The sequence below is a fragment of the Castor canadensis genome, chromosome 19 (genome assembly GCF_047511655.1).
Source record: "Castor canadensis chromosome 19, mCasCan1.hap1v2, whole genome shotgun sequence".
Taxonomy (NCBI): domain Eukaryota; kingdom Metazoa; phylum Chordata; class Mammalia; order Rodentia; family Castoridae; genus Castor; species Castor canadensis.
In genome coordinates this window covers 4,891,307-4,910,031 of record NC_133404.1, presented here as the reverse complement: position 1 = coordinate 4,910,031, position 18,725 = coordinate 4,891,307, and the positions used below count along the sequence as shown (strand labels likewise).

Here is an 18,725-nt window from a genome sequence, read left to right as displayed (position 1 = left end):
TCTTTCCCTGGGGGTTGGATAAGGTGGGAAGCAAAGGCAGTGTGATTTTTGTAGCAAATTGCTCCTCATAGCTGTGTGATTGTGGGCAAAATATTAACCATCTCTGGCTTCCCTTCCCTTCCTTATACAGCAAGGAAATTAGGGCTGGTACTCAGACCAAGTGAGATACAGGTAAAAGCACTTGACACTGACAGTGAAGTGCTCCCTGAATACTTGCTCTTTTCTGTGCCAACTGAGCTGACACTTGGACTTGGTTGTCCACAGCAGCCCTGGGGCACAGGGATGAAAAATGTCTGCAAGTTGATAGCTACACACCCAGTGCTTAATCCCTCACACCCTCTCCAAATATTCCAGCATGCCTTAATCCAGCTTCCAGGCGCCTTCCCGTGGCCACCGTGTCCTCTGGGCAGCCTCCTACTAGAAACATCCTTCCTTTCCTGAGGGTCTTGCTCAAGACCTTCCCTGCAGGAAACTCTGAAGGAATGCAGTCCTCATTGTTCACAGCAAAACTTGGCTCCATTTGTGCGTCTTTGTCATGGTTCTTATCCCTTATGGTGTATTTAATCAGCATGAGACAAGGTCATGGGACCTTGTTTTTATCTTGACAATTGTCAACAGTTGTCAACAGAGACGTTTCCTTTAGAGAGTCTTTTATGCTCCAGTCACCACTTCCCCTCAACCTCAGTGGTGTATACAGCAGGTGCTCCCTTGTTGGCTGAAGGATGGGAGACTCTGCAAGGGTTCCCTCCTCTGACTGCAGCAGTGAGTCCATAACCCACCTGGCCAGAACCTTCAGGGGCTCTGACCTCACATCAGCTATGAGGCTGAGGCTCAGAAGTTTCTACAGAGAAATTTGGGGACTGGCTTTTTTCCAATTTTGGCTTCAAGTAGGCCTCTTGGGGCCAGTTTACCCTCCCTGCTAAGGCACCAGGCTGGGTCTAAGCTGAAGTCACTGTAGCCAACACTATGCTGGGGACATCCTCTCTTTGAAGTTTTGCACCTTTAGCCTGATCTCCTTCCTGCCCTCTGTCTTTGGGAAGTTGAGCAGTTGATCATATCTGTGGGGACCCAAGTTCCTTTCACACCAAAGAACCCAAGGATAGGATGGTCTGTTTCCCCTGTGAGAGTTTTGATTGGTGAGCATTGCTGGAAGGCATGGCCTGAGTTGTCTCCCCTCTGCTGAGCACCCCCCATGTGTACTCACTCCCATGTGTACTCACTCCCATGTGTACTCACTCCCATGTGTACTCACTCCCATGTGTACTCACTCCCATGTGTACTCACTCCCATGTGTACTCACCCCCATGTGTACTCACCCCCATGTGTACTCACTCCCATGTGTACTCAAGGCCCTTTCTCCCTCTTCTCTGCTCTGCTTGGTGTCCCAACACATGATCCTGCCAAGTACCTCAACCGGGTCTGGTTGGGTTGGGCTTATGGGAGGTGCTAGCAGGGATCTAGGAAGCTGCCTCTCAGCTATGGGTTGGTCCTGTCCTTCTGCCCAAGACAACCCTGTCTGGTAGGCTGCACTTCCCAGAAAGCTGCCCTCCAGCTGGAGTTGTGAAGGCTCCTCAGGGTTTTTAGCCCCCAAGGCTCTATGATCTTTGTTCCCCTAAACCTTGCCCTTGGCTTTGCAAATAGTCCCTCATTAAACTTCCTTCAAACACCCAAATTCCTCTTTTCTCTCTAGGACCCTGACTGCTGCTGCATGAACCTCGCTGTGTAGGCCTGAGCTCTTACCTGAGAGTTTGAACTCAGGGCCTCGTGTTTGCTAGGCAGGTGCTCTACCATTTAAGTCATGTTCCTATCCCTTTTTGCTTTAGATATTCTTCAGCTAGAGTCTTGCATTTTTGCCCAGGCTGGTATGGGACTGAGATCAACCTACCTATGCCTCCCATGTAGCTGGGATTATAGGTGTGAGCCACTAGGCCTGGCCTGGACTATAATATTTAATCATTTTTTGTGGGGGGTGGTGGTAGTTCTGGGGATAAAGTTCAGGGCCTTCCCAATGATGGAAAGCATTCTACTACTGGAGCTGTACCCCTGGTCCCCCTGTCCTTTTGAGTAAGACCAGACAGATGTCTCTGTGACCATACAGCCCAGAAGCCGGTGTCAAGAAGAGTGAGGCTGTGCTACTGGAGGTTCAGCTGGGCAGGGCAACAGCAGGGTGTCAGAGGAGACCATCTCTGTCCAGCATAAACAGGTCATTTGGGCCCCAGGGCTGGCAGGGCCCTGACAACTAGGCTGTGACAGTGGCACTGATAGTGGCTTGTTCTCAGTTCTAGCCAAGCCCTGTGTATGCAGGCCACTAGCTCAGCCTTGCAGACCATGTGAACCACAGAGGGATCATGGAGATTCTGGGGGGCTGCCTTCAGCCCTTTCTCCAGTTCCTGGCTCTGGCTCTCAGGGAAATCCTGGTCTAGCACCACTAAGTAGGCAGCAAAAGAGTTGGGCATCAAAAAAGTATAATGTCACAGATCCAACAGGCCCAGCTTCAACCTCAGCTTCAGCAGTCAACTTGAACCTTTAGAGACTCAAATTCCTGAAGCAAGTAGAGCTCAAGTAGACTCCTTGTAGAGTGGCAGAAGATTAGATGAGAGAATGGAGCCTGGCACTCAGTAGGCAGTCCCCAAGGAGCTTTCTCTCACATTCCCAACAGTTTATGCCAATAGGGAGTCCCCATGGCCCAGCTTTGGTTACAGGAGACTTGGGGGTGACTGCTAAGGGGTGCAGTGTTCTTATTGCTGGCTAGCATGGCTTCCATTTGCTTAGCAGGCACATTTATGGATTGCCCTATTGAAGGATTCCTCTTTGTGTTTGGTAATCAGAGCTCTGATTTGAGACAGCCCAGGTTCCATTGTCAATTCATAAATCACTTTGCTAAAGATGCAGTGTGGCTTTTGGGCATTTTTCTTTTTAAAAAATCAATAACTCGTTAACAAGGGGCTGAATAAAGGGGTAAGCAATGAAGCTGCCCTCTGTTCTCTTCCTTGGGGAGTGAGGAAAAGTGATTCCTGGCCAAGATAGGGGGCCACTCAGGGCAGAGAAGTCTGGGGGCAGGCAGTAGGCTCAATCAGTCTCTAGCAAATGTGTCTCCCTTGCCCTGACTCTTCCAGCCCACAAGCCTGACCATTTTTCCTCTTCTTCAACAAACAGTTCAGCAGGGCCCCATGCTCTCAGGAGACCGCCCCCCCCCCCCCGCCCCGTGCACAGCCCAGAAATCTCCATCTCATCTCACTCAATCCCTGCCTCACACCCACACTCTAGCCTCACAACACAGCTGTGGTCTCCCTAAGTGGACAGTGGTCTCTCCAGCTTTGGAACCTTCATGTATACTGTTCTGTATGCCTGGACCATCCTCCTCCTCCAACCTCAATAATTCATGGTGTTTCACCAAGATTCAAATGGCACAGTCTCCAGAAAATCTTCCCTGAAACCTGCTCCCACCAACACACTCCAACCAGGGGCATCAGCTCCACAGACCATGGGTCTCCCATGCCCCACTATCCACTTCTCTGAGACAGCATCTGCTTTCTCAGAGGGCAGGCACCAGGCCTGGACCATGCTGTGTCCCCAGAGCCCCTAGGTTCTTGGTGACTGAGGGATGACCTTAGCCACAAGCAAATATCTTCCTCTTCCTCGCTACTTCAGCCTGGCACAGTGATGCCTGTTCCCCACCAGCATGGGAGCCCTTGGTGCCTCTTCTCCCTATGAGGGTGTGAATAGTTAGTGTCTATGAGCCTCAGAGTAGTGGCTAATATTCAGTGAGCACTTGGAATGGACCAGGCACTATTCTATGCACTTTATACAGATTAATTAGTCCTCAAGCTCCACACGAGATAGTTACTACTGTCATTCCCATTTTGAAGATGAGAAAACTGAGGCAGAACCAGGCGCAAAAGAGAGCAGCTTTAGACTCAGGCTACTAGGCTGCAGAACATGTGTTCTTTATCACAGCACTCTCCCTTACTGAAGTGTTTATGGGAAGCTGGGGATGGGGGCGGGGGAGAGGCATCCCTGATCACTCACACCCACAACAGGGCAGGCTCTGCAGCCAGGATGAACCAGCAGGTCTGTGGGGCTCCAGTTATAGGAAACTGCTTATTCAGGCCACCTGAGGCTGGGATCCCTGCCTCTCAGATTTCCTGCTAAGCCCTGGCCACCCCTGCCCACACTGCCTGCCTCCCCTACCAGAGAGCAGAGCCTCTGGCCCTAATCTCATTTGAGGCCATGAAATCGCATTTGCAGTGTATTAATGCAGCGTGGGGCTGGCTGGCCCTCGTGTCTCCTGGAAGAGAGAAGCCTGGAGAGCAATCTCACGGGAAGTGGTGGGGTGTGTGTGTGTGGTGGGGGGTGTCTCCAGGAACACCAGCCGCCAAAAAGCAATTATGCTTTAAGAGGACGATTAAAATCATGTCTATGTCCCCACACCCACCCGGGGGCCTCAGCTCCATTCAGCCTAAAGGTGACTTGGAGCAAACTTCCTGCTGGGGTGAGGGGTGTGTGGGACCCCTAGCTTGCCTCAAGTCCTGCATCTTTGCCAATCTGTTCTCTGCTTGGAATGCAGCCTCCAACCCATCTCCCTGGCAAAATGCCATTTACTTACCTAATGGTCCTCGCTCTTGCTTTGTGAGCACTTGCTCTGTTCTTTAAAGGCACTATATAAATCAACACTACTGTCGGGAGTGTTATCACTCCCACTTTACAGATAAGAAAGTACAGAGGTGAAGTCCATATGTGGAGGGCAGCAGAACGTGGATTGAAACCAGAACTTCCCATGACTCCTCTCCCTGACTTTCTGTCTTGACTCAGGTAGAGTCAAGACAGGTTCTACTCAGCCACCCTGAACAGAAAATACTCAGAAGAAGTCATCGCATCCGGGGCTGGAGTGTAGCTCCATGGTAGAGGACATGCTTGGTATACATGGGGTCCTGGGTTCAATCCCTAGCACCAAAAATAAAAAGCGTCTGTTACTAAACACGTACAGATCTTTTCTCTAACCAGTATTCCCTGAACAATGGAGTATAACAACTATTTACATAGTGTTTGCCTCGTAGTAGGATGTGTGCAGGCTGTATGCGAATACAACCATTTTATATAAGGGACCTGTACATCTGCGGGTTGTATCATCCGAGGGGTCCTAGAACCAATTCCCCAAGACACTGAGCAACAACTGTACTTGCTACCCCCTTCTCTGTGTCTTTAGCCTTCCCAGGGTGGGCTCAACTGTATCCGCCTATACACAATGACTGCACGGTCTCACCATGGGGGCTCTGAGAGGCCAGTCCTGGCCCAGAATCAGGGCTCAACAAACACTTCCTGCATGGAAAAATCCAGATCTTCCTGCAGCTAGTAGTGTGGGAATGTGTGGCCCACTCTGGCCTCCAGGGCTGAATCCAGGGTGCTTTTCAGGATGCTTATGTTCTGGAAGTCTCTGGAATCCTTTCTCTTCCAAGAAGCCCTCTTGGACTGCAGGAAGGCCAGCATATTACTTAATCCTCACAACCCCCATTGCAAAGTAGGCCTCATTATCTTCTACTGATGGGAGAGCAGAGGGTCAGAGAAAATGGCTTATTCCAGAACATCTAGTGCAAGGCAAAGCAGGAATCTGAATTCAAGCCTGAGTCCAAAGTTTAACCAGTGCACCTTGTCTTGCGTCAGACTGGGGAGGGGGATAAAGGTTTATTTTTGGGCTGGGATTATTTATGCAACACTTTTTTCTAAGTGTCATCAGCCAGCTCTACTGGGATGGGGATTTGCCAGGGACAATCTCATCTCCATCCCCAGTCTTGGTCCCAAACCACCCAGTGTAATGAATCCTTCACTGAGGGTTCTTGGCTGATCTTGGTGGGATAAGGGCCACTAGGCAGAAATCTGCTCCCCCAAACTGCTTCCCCATGATCCTGTCACAGGACCTAGAAAGCCCAGTATTAGAGCCTTCTCCAAATGGGCTGTGGAACAGCAACAAAGTGGAAATCTCGCTGGGAAGTGATGTTGCAAAGCATTCCTGCCATGTGTGGCTTGCTAGAACAGAAAGGTGGAAACCTGTGGTGGAGACCTGGATTCCAGCCTGGCCTCGCTTCTACTCGCTGGGGGCCTTCCAAGTTGGCTTCCTCCCCTGGGGCCCCAGAAAGTAGACACCATCAAGGTTGCCCTTCCCACCACCCCTAAGACTTCTGTGATGCTCCGATGGGCTTTACAGTCTAGTGGGCTTTGATTTCCGCCTTTGCGGGCTTGGCTCAGGACAGCCTCCTCTGTAGAAGGGACAGCAGAGAGCCCAGCGCCTTCAGAGATGCCATCTACCAGCTACCATCTGTTCCCTTGTCATCCCTACAACACCCCTCATCTCACAAATGTCCTGCTTTTTCCCTATCTGCTGTTTCTTGCACACCTCCACATCCTACCTCTGCACCTTGCTCCCACTGGAAATCCATTCTCCTCCATCCCTGCTGGATCCCACCCAACCTTGAGACAGTGCTTAAACATTTGGGTGGACTTTAATGTACACTGCAACCTCCCACCCTCTTCCTTGCCTGAGCTTCACGACTTCCTTGTTGGTAGGCGCTGCTCTGCCCATGGCACAGATGAGGAAGGTGGGGCCCGGGGAGGTAAGTGATTTGCTCCAAGTCTTAACCACTCAGATGCACCTGGGAAATGAGGTTCTAAGCCAAAGTCTCCTGACTTTCAGCCAGAGTTGTTTTCCTATAGCAGACAGTCTTTGATGCACACACAGCTTGTCTCAGCTCCTCCTACTTCTCCCTGCCCAGCTGGGCAGCTCCCCAAGGGCTGGGCACATCACCAGCTAGTTTGCTGCTAAGGAGAGTGAAGAGATGAATGAATGAGGTTGGATCATGGGAGCTCAGAGCATGTTGGCAGATCCAGATGGAGGAAGGAGCAGCTTCCACCTACCCTGGGAAGTGGGCAGCTCCCTGCTGGCCTCAGCTGCTCCTGGATCCTGGAACACTGCAGAATCAGTGCAGGTTGGGAGTGGCTGGGACAAGGTGGGTGCTTGTGACCGTCAGCCTTCCTTTCCTGCCACCTGCCCTTGTCTGCTGGCACAGTTGTATTAAAGATGGATTTCACAGAGCACTTTAATCTCACCTCATACATCGCACAGGCCAGGTCTCAGAGCCTCTCCCTTATTTGGTGGAGATTGCACTTGGGGGTTTGTAGAGGTGAAGCCAGAAGGGTCCCCAGAAGGCAGAGTCAGTACGTGTGTGTGTGGGGGGGGGGTGGTGCTTCCCATGTGGCTTCTTCGGTGTTTCAATGGGGAGCTCCCTGCGTGTGGAGGATGATGTGGGGCTGTGCGTGTTCCCACGTGTGTGTGTGCATGTGTGTCCTGTGAGTCTGAGTCCATGAACACATGGCTGTATTCAGCAGTTGGGGGCACATCCTTCTTCCCGGAGTGTAGGCACCAGTTCAGACTGTCTGAACTGGTTGGAAGAACGTCCAGCCTCTTCCTCCCCATCTCTCCCTCATGTCACACACACATGTACACAGACACACATGCACACTCCTCCAGGAGGTCTGAGTCAGCTCTGGCTGGGATGGAGGGGGAGGAAGGCAACATGGGGGAGGGGCAGCAGGGCCATCTGGTGTGTCCCCTTACAATACTCTGCTAATGGAGCCACTTCCCAGACTACCACCCAGGCTGGCCTCTTCTCCCTGCAGCCTGGAATTTGGTATAGAGATAGTCCCACTCACAAGTTCCGTTAACACCCTCCCTGGGGAGACTGGCAAGTATATTTTCTAGGTGCAGAGCCTGACATCCAAACCTATGGCTTTGTCCAACACAGACTTCTCAAGGCACCTATTACTAGAACAGCAAGCATTTATTAAGCACTTCCTGCAGAACAGGGAGAACTGTACACTCACTCATTTAACCTTCCCAGCAACAGAGGACACAGGAACCGCTCTCACCCATTTTACAGATGTGGAAGTAGAGGCAGAGGGAACTTACATAACTTGCACAAGCTACTACATCAACAGTCACTAGGTAAATGCCAGAACCTAATCTGCATCCATGCTCACCTGACGTGATGCACCTGCACTTATCTAGCTACACCCCAAGTTTCTCCCCTACTCCACCGCACTGAGTTCTAGACACAGACCCTGAGAGGATCCAAAGGATATGTAGATAACTTGGAAATCAGGCAGGATGGAGGTGGAGGGACGGGCTAAAGCAGGGACTTAAATAAGGGACCCCTCCAGTTGGCGGATCTTCAAGTCACATTAGAGTATTAGAGTGTCCACCCAAGATCCTTCGGGGTCTCCTTAAGAGGACCCCATGGGCAGGAAGTATTTCAGTTCACCAGGAGAAGGAACAGGAGGAGGCAGCCAGCAGAGTCATGCAGGGCTTTTAGCCCCTCTCCTCCTTTGGAGGCGGGGGAGGGAGGGCAGCTGGAAATGCCCTCTGCCCCACCCTCACCAGGGCCAGGACTGGCTGCCCTGCCAGCCGCAGCCCCTCCACAGTGAGTCGTGACAAGTCTGCACCCCTCCCTACAGCACCCCCTGAGAACGCCCTGACAGCGTCTTTGTTCCCCTGAAATAAAAGAAAATCGAGCTACAAAGGGAAACCTCAGGTAGCTTTTAGCGGGGCTCAGCTGCCTGGGGCAGAGTGTGTTTAAGCTGGAGGCACTTGTCACCCAGCAGAAGGGGGAGCTGCCTGTGGTGCCCCTCCCGCCCCTTCTCAGGGGTGAGCGCCCACGATTGCCTTTACTCAGGGAAAAAGGCTCTTTCAAATAGTAGCAAAGGAGAAAATCAATGGAGATGGATAGGGAAATGTAAAGCAGTTGTCTGCTTGCCGCCGTGCGTGTGTGCATGTGTGCGCGCGTGTGTTGTGTGAGTGTGAGTGTGTGCATGTGTGTGCATGTGTGCGCGCGTGTGCGTATGCGTGTGCATGTGTGTGCGCGTGTGCATGTGTGCGCGCGTGTGTTGTGTGAGTGCGTGTGTGTGTGTGTGCGTGTGCGTGTGTGCATGTGCGTGTGTGTGTGTGTGTGTGTGAGTGCGCTGATGGGCACCCGGGCACCTTAGCAGAAGCATGCTGCCTGGACCAAGCCGACCTGCCCAGGGCTCCAGGCCCAGGAGGGTGGGGGCTGGGAGCCAGTCCCTGGCGCGTGCCGGCCGAGGGGCGCTGGTGGCTGGGGGAGGGGCGGCAGCTGAGTCTCTAACTCGAGTTAAGAGAGAGATTAATATATTCAATCTGCTCTGGGGTAATTGAGGGAACAATTGGAGTGTTTTTCTAAAGCCCATAAAACCGCCTCATTTGCAAGGAGGCGCTGCCCTGCCTCAGGTCCTTGGTATTTGATGGAGGCAGAAAAAGCAAAGGCGGGGCAGCTTTGGGGTCCCGGAGCCCAGACACTGGGACAGCATCTTGGGAGGGGCTGACAGTCTTGCTCTAACCTCTTCTCACCCTCCTCAACCCTTGCTGTTTGCAGTCCAAGTTTTGCCTTCCAGAGCCAGTTCCCCAACTACGAAAGAGGTCCCCTCCACCAGGACATGGGGAGGGAGAGGCAGGGGGAGGGAGAGGCAGAGCGAGGCATCGCAGGGCTAGGGGAACCAGCCGGCCAGAGAGCTGGCACTGAGGGAAAGGGGCCTGAACAAAGAGGTGCCCAACTCCCCCGCCAGGCCGGCCCCCAGAGATTCAATGGGCAGTAAAGAGTGAAGTTAATGAAATCCGTGTTGTGCTCCTCTCCCTGCTTGAACCAGTCCAGTCTCCAGGGCAATAGGAATAGCGCCTGCAATAGCGAGCAATAAAAGGCATAATGAATTTAAAAGCAGAGCGGAGAGGGGACTGGCAGGGATCTGCCCGAAGGCGGGAGGGTGCCTGGGGCTGGAAAGTGCTGGCCTGGGGAGCTCCAGCCAGACTGGGCACAACAGGCGGGATGGGGGCGGGGAGAGCTAGGGAACAAAGGGAGGGTTACAGAAGCAGGAGTGCAGGGACTGAGGGCAGAGGGGACACTAAGCAAGCACCAAGATCTCCGCGGCCATTCTCCCATTCCCTTCCACTTCTCCCTATTAAAAGCCCCCAGCCTGTGACTGCCAGAGTCACAATCAGCATCCACAGGCTTACAGCCAGGTGCAGGGCATTTGGTGATTGCTTTATTAGCTTTTTCTTCTTTCTTCTCTCTCCTTTTTTTTTTTAAACCTCCAGGGCAAAAAAAATAAAAAAAGTGTTTTAAATGGAAGGAATAAAAAAAAATTGAAAGCACGGTTTAAAAGGCTCCTGGGAAACTGAATCATTTCCATGAAACAAAACTACAATTGTCTGGAAGAGGTGATGGGGAGAGGGAGCCCACCACACCCTCCTCTTCCCTTTCCCTACCAGGACCCTGAGCTCTGAGTGGGAGGGAGCTGGGGCCTCTGATGATGTGCCCTAGGATAGCTCCCAGAGCTCAAAAGGAATGAATCCTGTTTCCAGAAACATCATCCCTGGGAATTTCCAGCTCAAAGTTCCCCTCCTCAACAGCTCTGCCCGTGGGAGGTTGTCCTTGAGCCTTCAGGGATCTCTGGCAGCCCTTGAGGGCCCAGTGGCTCCGGGCCCAGTGGCTCCAGACCCAAAGCTGTGCAGGTCACCTTCCCTCTCCCACCCCTCCAAGGTGCATCAGTTGCCCTTACAGGAGTTCAGCCAAATTCAGGTGTCCCTGCTCTGGACTGGCCACCCTCTTCCTGGTGTGATAATTACCCTTTATGCTGGCCAAGGAGGAGCCCTGCGGTGCTGGAGTGACAAGCCATAAGATCTCCAAGCTGCCAGGAGGCAACAGCAGGCAGCATCAGGTATAGGCTGAGTGTGGGGAACCATCTCCATACACTCATCTCCCCCAGCAGGGAAGCCCCTCTGCCTGGGAGCAGGGAACCTGGCGCTGGCTGCCTTTCCATGGTGAACTCCCTCTGCAGCCTAGCCTGCACACTTCCAGGTCTTCCTTTGTGTGTCAGGGGCCCAGGAGTGACCTCCATCCTGGAGTCACAGACTGTGGACAGTCATAGCTATCCATGCTAGAGATATTCCTGGAAACAGCCCCTTCTCCCTCTGCCCCTGCCCCTTGTCACACACTGAAATTTCCAGTGAGCATCCCAGACATTGGATCTCCAGTCCCCTGCCTTTCACCCTACCCCTCCCATCAACACTCACCATGATCAGCATCAGTTCTGGTTGAAAAAAAAAAAAAAGACACACACTATGCAAATTCAAGAACAACTTCTGAGCCTCCAGTCAAAATCTATCTATCTATCCATCCATCCATCCAACTGTGTATCATGTATCTATCCTATCTATTTATTTTCCTTTGTGTGTGTGTGTGTGTGTGCGCGCGGTACTGGGGTTTGAACTCAGGGCCTTTCTTGCTCGGTGGGTGCTCTACCACTTGAGCTGCGTCCTCAGCCCTTTTTGCTTTGGTTACTTTTGAGATAGGATCTTGAATTTTTCCCAGGACTAACCTAGATGGAGATCCTCCTACTAATACTCCCCACTTAGCTGAGATGACAGACACATGCCGCCACGCCCAGCTTTTAAAATTCTAAATTGAAGAGATTGAATTGTTTCAGTGCCTGGTATAGACCAACCTGAGAATAGCTTGGAAGGGATGAAATCTGTGTTGGCTTCCTGAAGGAGGCAGCCTTGAATTTAGGCCTCTGCCTCTAGCGCCCAGGAATCCATTCCTAGAGATGAACTGAATATTGCTGAAGTTGGGCTTCAGCCCAAGAATTGAATTCTCCTGACCTCTCTGTTCTTCCTTCTCATTGCCTTTTCTACCCTCCTACTCCTTCAGCATTGTTTCTTCTCTTCAACTGAGATCCAAAGAGAGTTGGGTGAGGTCCTTCCTTCCTGGGCTCCCTCATTCCTATCCACAAAGCAGGGAGGGAGGATGGTTCCCAAGGAAGTCAGCTGCAGGTCAAGGGGACCACCTTGTCCACAGCTCCCTGAAAGCCTGGCTTTGCTGCTGTCCTATGGGCTGTGTCTGAGCCTCCAAGTGGCAGCGCTGAAAGGTGCTTGCTGGACTCAGTTCACCTGACTGCAAGTGCAGCCCCCTATTCTCAAAGGACCATCCATTGTCTGCTCCTGTGGGCTTCCAGCTCTGTCATCAGGACTGTGATTGCTGACCCCCCCCAGTCCCCCGCTTCCCAAGGAGAGCGATTTTCCTCTCCCTTGAAAACCATTTTCTTGTCTTGGTAGAAGCAGACATCTGACACTTTAAGAGGGAGTGTGGTGCAGAGATGATGGCTTTAAATAACAGAAATTAGAGCTTGAGAGGTTGGTGGCTGCAGCCTTCTTCGCCAGCAGTCCCACCCTCCCTCATACACATTCCCTGAATGGCACCATACACACGGCCAGGCCATGCTGGGATCTGGAAAGTAGGGGACAACTTGTCCCTGAGTTCCAAGCCTCCTGCTTTCCTAGTCCTGGAATACACCAGGAGCGGCGTCCAGGCTCTGAAGTCAGGGAGCTTGTGATCTGAGGAAACAGAAGGTCACCTAGCAACCGAGGGGACACCATCTCATTTACACAAGCGCACACCCAGCATAGAGCTGGGGGTACAGAAGGGGGTCAAAAGTGTATGTTGATTGACTAATGAATGAATGGGCAGAGGAGCAAAGTGGAGTATGTTAACGAGTGGGCAAAAGAAGCTGCTTTCTGGGTCCCTGGCACATGCTGCCCGCTCACTCTGCCTGCACCCCAGTTCCTATCCTATTTTTCTTGCGCTCAGACCCCTCCAGTGGTTCCCTGTTGCCTCCTGAATCAAATACTTACCTCTGCTCTTCACCACTGTACCTCGATTCTGTCCACTTTCTCCCTCACTGACCCTCTCCCTGACTAACTCAGTCCACAGCCTGGGCTCCACTCTGCCAGCTCAGGGCATGCTGGGAACAGAGGCACCCAGGAGAGCCACACATCTTTTGGTTACAACCTTGGCTTGTGTTAACCACTAGTTCCTGTTCCTGGAACATTCTCCCAAAAGCCCTAAATCTCACCCACCCAGCATGGGGTCAGATAGAGTCAGCACTTACCAAAGGTGTAGCAGAGGAATGAATGGATAAGTGAGCAAAGAAAGAATGAACGAAAGATTCATCTCAAATGTTGCTTCTTCCAAGAAGCCTGACATGCATGCTCCCTGCCTGCCTTACTGGACCATGTGTGATGCCCATGTTGTACCTGACTGTCTTTAAACCAGGTGACACTCTGAGCTTAGGGACTGACTCAGCTTTGGATTCCATGCACTGTTAGATACTGAGGTCCCTCGGGAAATGGTGTTAACATTAAATGGAATCAAGCATCCTTGAGCCTTGGTTTCTCCACCTGCGAAATGGCCTACCACGTACTCTACGTGCTTCTCTCTGTGAGGCCTACTAAACACAATGCCTGGCACAGAGCATGGCCATACTGGGTAACCCTCCTTCAGCTCTGGTGAGGACTAGACCCTCTCGCCTGGGCCTGAGGCTGCCAGGGCCCTGGTTCAGGGCTGAGCCTCTCCTGGTCATGATGGGAGCTGATTGAGTTTGAAGGTGGACACGCAGAAGAGACTTTTGTCTTGTGGTCATTTGGAGCTTTCCTTGAAATCTGGGGAGAATGTGAGACTGAGGTTGCATCAGCGGGCTGCAGCTTGTGCTTGGGTAACCCAGCCCCTAAGCTGGGATCCAGGGAGCACCCACCTGCAGGCTGGGAAGCTGGGGCTCTGGACACAGTGACATCAGTTTCGGCTGGTTGGGCCCTGGAGGGTGGCTTGAGTCAGGGCGCTGAAGGACCCTGTGCACATGGAAAGCCACACTGTAGGCCAGGCCCCCGCAGTGACAGGTGGTGGTTTCTTCACTGGCCCGGGGCAGAGCCAGGTTGCTGCAGTAGCGGTACAAGTCCTCGTGCTCCTGTACCTCAAGGTTCCTGCGGGGTCATTCTGGTCGCAGGTAGATAGGAAAGAAGGCCTCACTTACCTTCTGGCCACCTGTCCTGAGGCTCCATCCAGTTTGAGTGCCTCCACACGCAGCTGATCATCGTGCTGCCTGTCATTCTTGCAGAACCCTGGGTGCAGGAACACTGGGTAAAGATATGATCTCTAAGGTCTCCCTTCCTCCATCAGAGGGCAGGAAGGACAGGCAGGAAGCAACCTGGACTGCCTAGCTCTTGAGTGGAAGCCAAGCAGGCTTGGCTAAGATTTCCCTGATAGGTGACTGCCTCTCATTCTCCCCACCCTTGGCTGTCTCCCTTTACCCAACCAGTACCAGCCCACCAGAGTGAGAAGAGCAGGGTCCTTGTCCTGTGGAATCCTCCTGGGTCCTGACACCATGCTAGGCCAGGGAGAAGCTCAGTCTGCCCCTGATTTCTGACCCCTTGCAGCCTGGGACTTGGTTTCCCCAGTCCTTCAAGCTTCTCCGCCAGGAAGCCCCCCTCAGGTAGCTCATAGGCTAGGCACGAAGCTTCTCTTTCTAGCTCACTTAGCTGTTCTCTGCTTAGGATTTCTGCCTCCCTACACCTGATCTGGAAGCTCCTGGAAGGTAAGACCTGGGTCTCCGTCCATCCCCCATAGCTATAATCAGTAGGACTCTGATCAGTAGGCACTCAGCGGGCTGGTCCTGGTGTTACTCCATGTAATGTCAGCTGCCCAGCGTGGTTCTTTAAAAAAAAAATTCACACTTGCCCCTCCATTTCCTCCTCACCCCACCCTGTGTGATCAGTGTCAGCATCCCATGTCACACTGAAGGAAGCAGGGGTTCCTGCACGGGGCCACAGAGGCCCAGCCTTGGATCCAGTCTGGACCTTTGCCCCTGCCTCTCCCAGGTCCACTAAGGCTCTCCAGGGTCCATGACCAGTTCCAGGATCCCCTTTTCTCCCCTTGCTCCCACCCCCACTTTGTACCTTTGGGTAATGTAAAATAAACTTGTTCCTGTTGAGGTGAGGCTCTGGCCAGGATCTTGCTGCTCGAGGACATCAGTGACAGCTGAGCAGGCCTGGAAGGGGTCACCATCATTCACCTTCATTCACCATTCACCATTCATTCACCATCATTCACCATTCACCATTCATCATACCCCAGCCCCAGAGCCCACCTGCAGGGGGTTCTCAGCTGACAGTCAAGGATATATCTGCTCTCCTCATTAAACCCCACGCTCAACGCCTTGAACTCCAGGTCCAGGTCTTCTCCTCAGCCTTCAAGCTCTGGTTTAGCAGGGATGCAGGGAGCCAGGGCTCAGGCCCCTTGAAGGTCATGGCCATGGTTGGGTTGGACCCCCAGGCTGAGCACTGCCCCCTCCTGCCCACGGTCTCACCCTGGGTCCAGCCTGAAAGTCTATCAATGGGTGCTTAGGGCCACACCCCACCCCTCTCTCTTTGTTTGAGGAGAAACCAAGTAACAAGCCAGGAAGTTGGGCCTCACTCACGGATCAAAGCGGCCATTAATCCCTCCCTTTTTGCATTTGTTCCGTCAACAAACATTTATTGAGCACCTACTGTGTGCATGGTAAGACATTACTTTAGGCCTTTGGAATTCAGGCCAGCGAACCGAACAGATTTTTATCCTCCTGAAGTTTATATTCTAGTGGAGGCAGTAGTTAGAGAAGACAAAAATAAACATGACATACAGAAAATAAGGAAATTATAATGCTAGAAGCTGGTAAGTTCTATGGGAAAAATGAGAGAAGGGTAAGATGAAGGTACATGGTTATATGGTATTCAGAGTTTCCATGCCTGGGAGCCTGTCTCCACATGCCTACTCACTCTTGAATCCTTAACTCAGGAGTGGGAGGGGTGGGAAGGAGGCGGGCCCTCAGCACATGTTTCTGCAACCAGTTCACCTTCTTGGTCAACCCACACTGTGGGGCACAGCTTCACTGCACAGAGCACTCAGAGCTTCTCACACCACAGTTGTCAAGCTGGATTCCATCCTCTCTGTTCCTGGAAATTGCTGATGCCCAGTGGAAGTTGGAGGACTGTGACACTCCTTAATAAGAACTGTGTATGCTATTACTTTAATCAACACTACTAGCTGAGCCATCATCCCCACCACCATCATTCCTACCATCCTTACCACCACCATCACCACCGCCACCACTACCGTGGCCACCACCATCATCACTATCACCACTGCCTCCACCACCCCACATCCTCACCATCACCACCTCATCATCACCAACCCTTCCACCAGTATTACCACCACCATAATCAACTCCCCTATCATCATTAATATCACCACCACCACTAAGGAGAAATCAAGGCAGGGTTCCAGTGGCCTGACCTGTGGTGAAGTTCAGTAGATCTGTTCTCTCTGGGCATCAGTGCCCCCTTCTGTATGATGGGTGGCAGTGAGGTAACTCTAGTGGTTTAAACTCTGTAAGTCATACTGGGGTGATCATTCAGAGGAAAGGGTGAGTGGCAGAGACTGCTTGGAAATCTGTCTCAATGGCGGTGCACAGTCAGCCTAGCTCTGGAGGTCATGGTTTGCCTCTGCCAGGTCTCAGGTCTTGGAGCATAGCGACTCAGTAAAAGAAGCTCTCTTCCCTTGAATGTTTGAAGCACCCCCAGAGATGTCACAAGATGGGCATCAGTTCTCTCTGACTTGGAGCCAACCTCTGTGCTCTGTGCACTGTGCCCCAGCACCATGCCTCTGCCAGCAAGGCCCATGTACAGAATCACCGAACCCAGTCTGTTTCTCCTGAATCCCTCAGCACTTCCCTCTTTCCCCATGTCCCCCTTCTGTTCCCTCTCCATCTTCCCATAAAGCCTTGAGGTAGCATTCTGGCCTTAGCATGGATGGACTTGGGCATGTCCCCTATGTCCCATGTATAACTGGCCTCTCCTCCCCACTCTATCTCTAGGGAGGGCTCTTTGTTTTTGGTGTGTCTATTAAAAAATAGAAACTATGGCAAAATAGCATGACATAAAATTTCCCATCTTAACTATTTTTACATGGGCACATCCGTAGTGTTGAGTACATTCACCAATATCCAGAACTCTGTATCTGGTAAAATGGAAACTCTGCACCCATCAAACAACAACCCCATTCCCCCTCGTCCAGTCTGACCACCCCATTCTACCTTCTGTTTCTATGGCTTTGGCTGCTCTGGATACTCACAGGAGTGGAACCCTACAGTCCTTGGCTTATTTCCCACAGCATGGCATCCTGGGGAGGCCCTGGCCTTTCTCACCTCCTGCCCTGGCTACGTGTTTCCTCTGCCTGGCTCCCCCTGACACCCCCTTGCTCCTCCTGCAGATATAAAGCCTCTACCTGCAAGCTGGGGAGGGACTCCCTCTGCAGCCACACTAGACCCTGTCCTCTCCTGTCTCAAATGATAACTTTGGCAACCTCCACTGAATGTTTCTTCAGGGATCAGGTTTGAGTGCCCACGACAGGTCTGGCTGGGTAAGGGACAGGACCTGGAGGATGGTTAAAACATTATGGAGTGAATGAATGAACGAATGAACCCAAGTTGTTTTTTCTTTGTGGCTATTTCACTTGGATTCCATCTGTGAGAAGCAAAGAACATTTTAAAGTCACTTTTGAGTCACACTTGGCCTCTGGCATCCATCCTGGCATCTTTTGGGGCCAGATGTACCCAGGAGGAAGGACAGCCGAGAGGTGGGTAAGTGGCAAGGCAGGAGGCTCCTGACATTCAGGCTTCTGTAATCTGTCCTTAGTTCTGTGAGTTTTAGTGGTCAGGGCGGATGGCAACCCCATTTTACAGCTGGAGAAACTGAGTCCAGCATGTCGCACACAACAGATCCTAAATCCTCTTGCAGGACTCTTTTCACCCTCAGCTGCCTCCCTGGCAGTTCTCAAAAGGCTTAAACTCTGGGTGAGGCCGTCTGGGGTTGGCAGGAGAAAGGAGTCAGGAGAAAGTGGGGTGGGGGAGGGGCGGTGTCAGAAGGCTGCCTTCCAAGTCACCTAGTGCAGTCTCAGCATGAAAGATTTAATGGAGCCCTGGACTCTTCTTTCTTCCCCAGAAGAATGGCCACTCAGAGGCTGGAAGAGCCTGGGCCTGTAATTAGCCCACCCCAGAGGGCCGCTTCCTGTTTCCCACAATGACCCCTTTCAGCCTCCCTGCTGACACCCCCGGGGCTCCTGAGGGCTCTTAGCCCCCTGTCCCCAAGGCTCTGCTTCTCACTCCCAGCCTCTGCTCAGAGCTGCCACAAGTCACCTGTGAGTCCTCTGGCTGCCAGGACGTGGGGCTGATACCCTTGTCCCCTTCCACAGAGGAAGAATCACTCCTGAGAGGGCAGGTGGGTGGAGGAGGGGGTCAGTCTCTGGACACCCAGGCCATGGGCTCACCGGGTCACTGCCTGCAGCCCCTGCCCCCTCCAGAGCCCCCGACTCTTGCAGGCCCTGTCTGCACCCAGGTCCAAGTGCCACTGGCAAATGGGTGACAGAATTACAGACTTAGGCTGTGAAAGTGAAGCCTGGCTGCCCGTCTGCCTCCACTGCACAGATGGGGAAATTGAGGCCCAGGGCTGGGAAGCACTGTGCTTGTGGTCTGCTGGTAGATGGAAATCAAAATGAAAAGCTTGGTTTCTTCCCTCCAGGGAGGGCCTGGCTGCCTGGCAACTGTCCCCTGTAAGTGGTACATGTGGTCTTGCCCTCCTTGGCCCTGTCAGGCTGCACATGAGGGGAGGCTGGGCCATCCCTAAAGGCCTCCTGCCCTGGCCTCATCAGCTCCCAGAGCTGCAGGAGGGAGCCAGGGCTGCACTGGGTGTTCCTAGCTCACCCCACCAGCCCCCTCCAGCAGCCTTGCCTCTGAGAACTGAA

General features: G+C 52.5%; 1 protein-coding gene across 1 annotated transcript in view; it reads right to left on the bottom strand.

The window, feature by feature from the left end:
* Window positions 1-15,196, bottom strand: part of Ccdc33 (coiled-coil domain containing 33) — a 102,407-nt gene extending 87,211 nt beyond the window's left edge. The window contains 7 exon segments of the mRNA XM_020165653.2: window positions 13,679-13,934; window positions 13,937-14,011; window positions 14,846-14,874; window positions 14,876-14,961; window positions 15,007-15,062; window positions 15,065-15,121; window positions 15,124-15,196. Of these exon segments, the coding sequence (XP_020021242.2) occupies window positions 13,679-13,934; window positions 13,937-14,011; window positions 14,846-14,874; window positions 14,876-14,961; window positions 15,007-15,062; window positions 15,065-15,121; window positions 15,124-15,196 (632 nt within the window).
* Window positions 15,197-18,725: the final 3,529 nt, after the last annotated feature.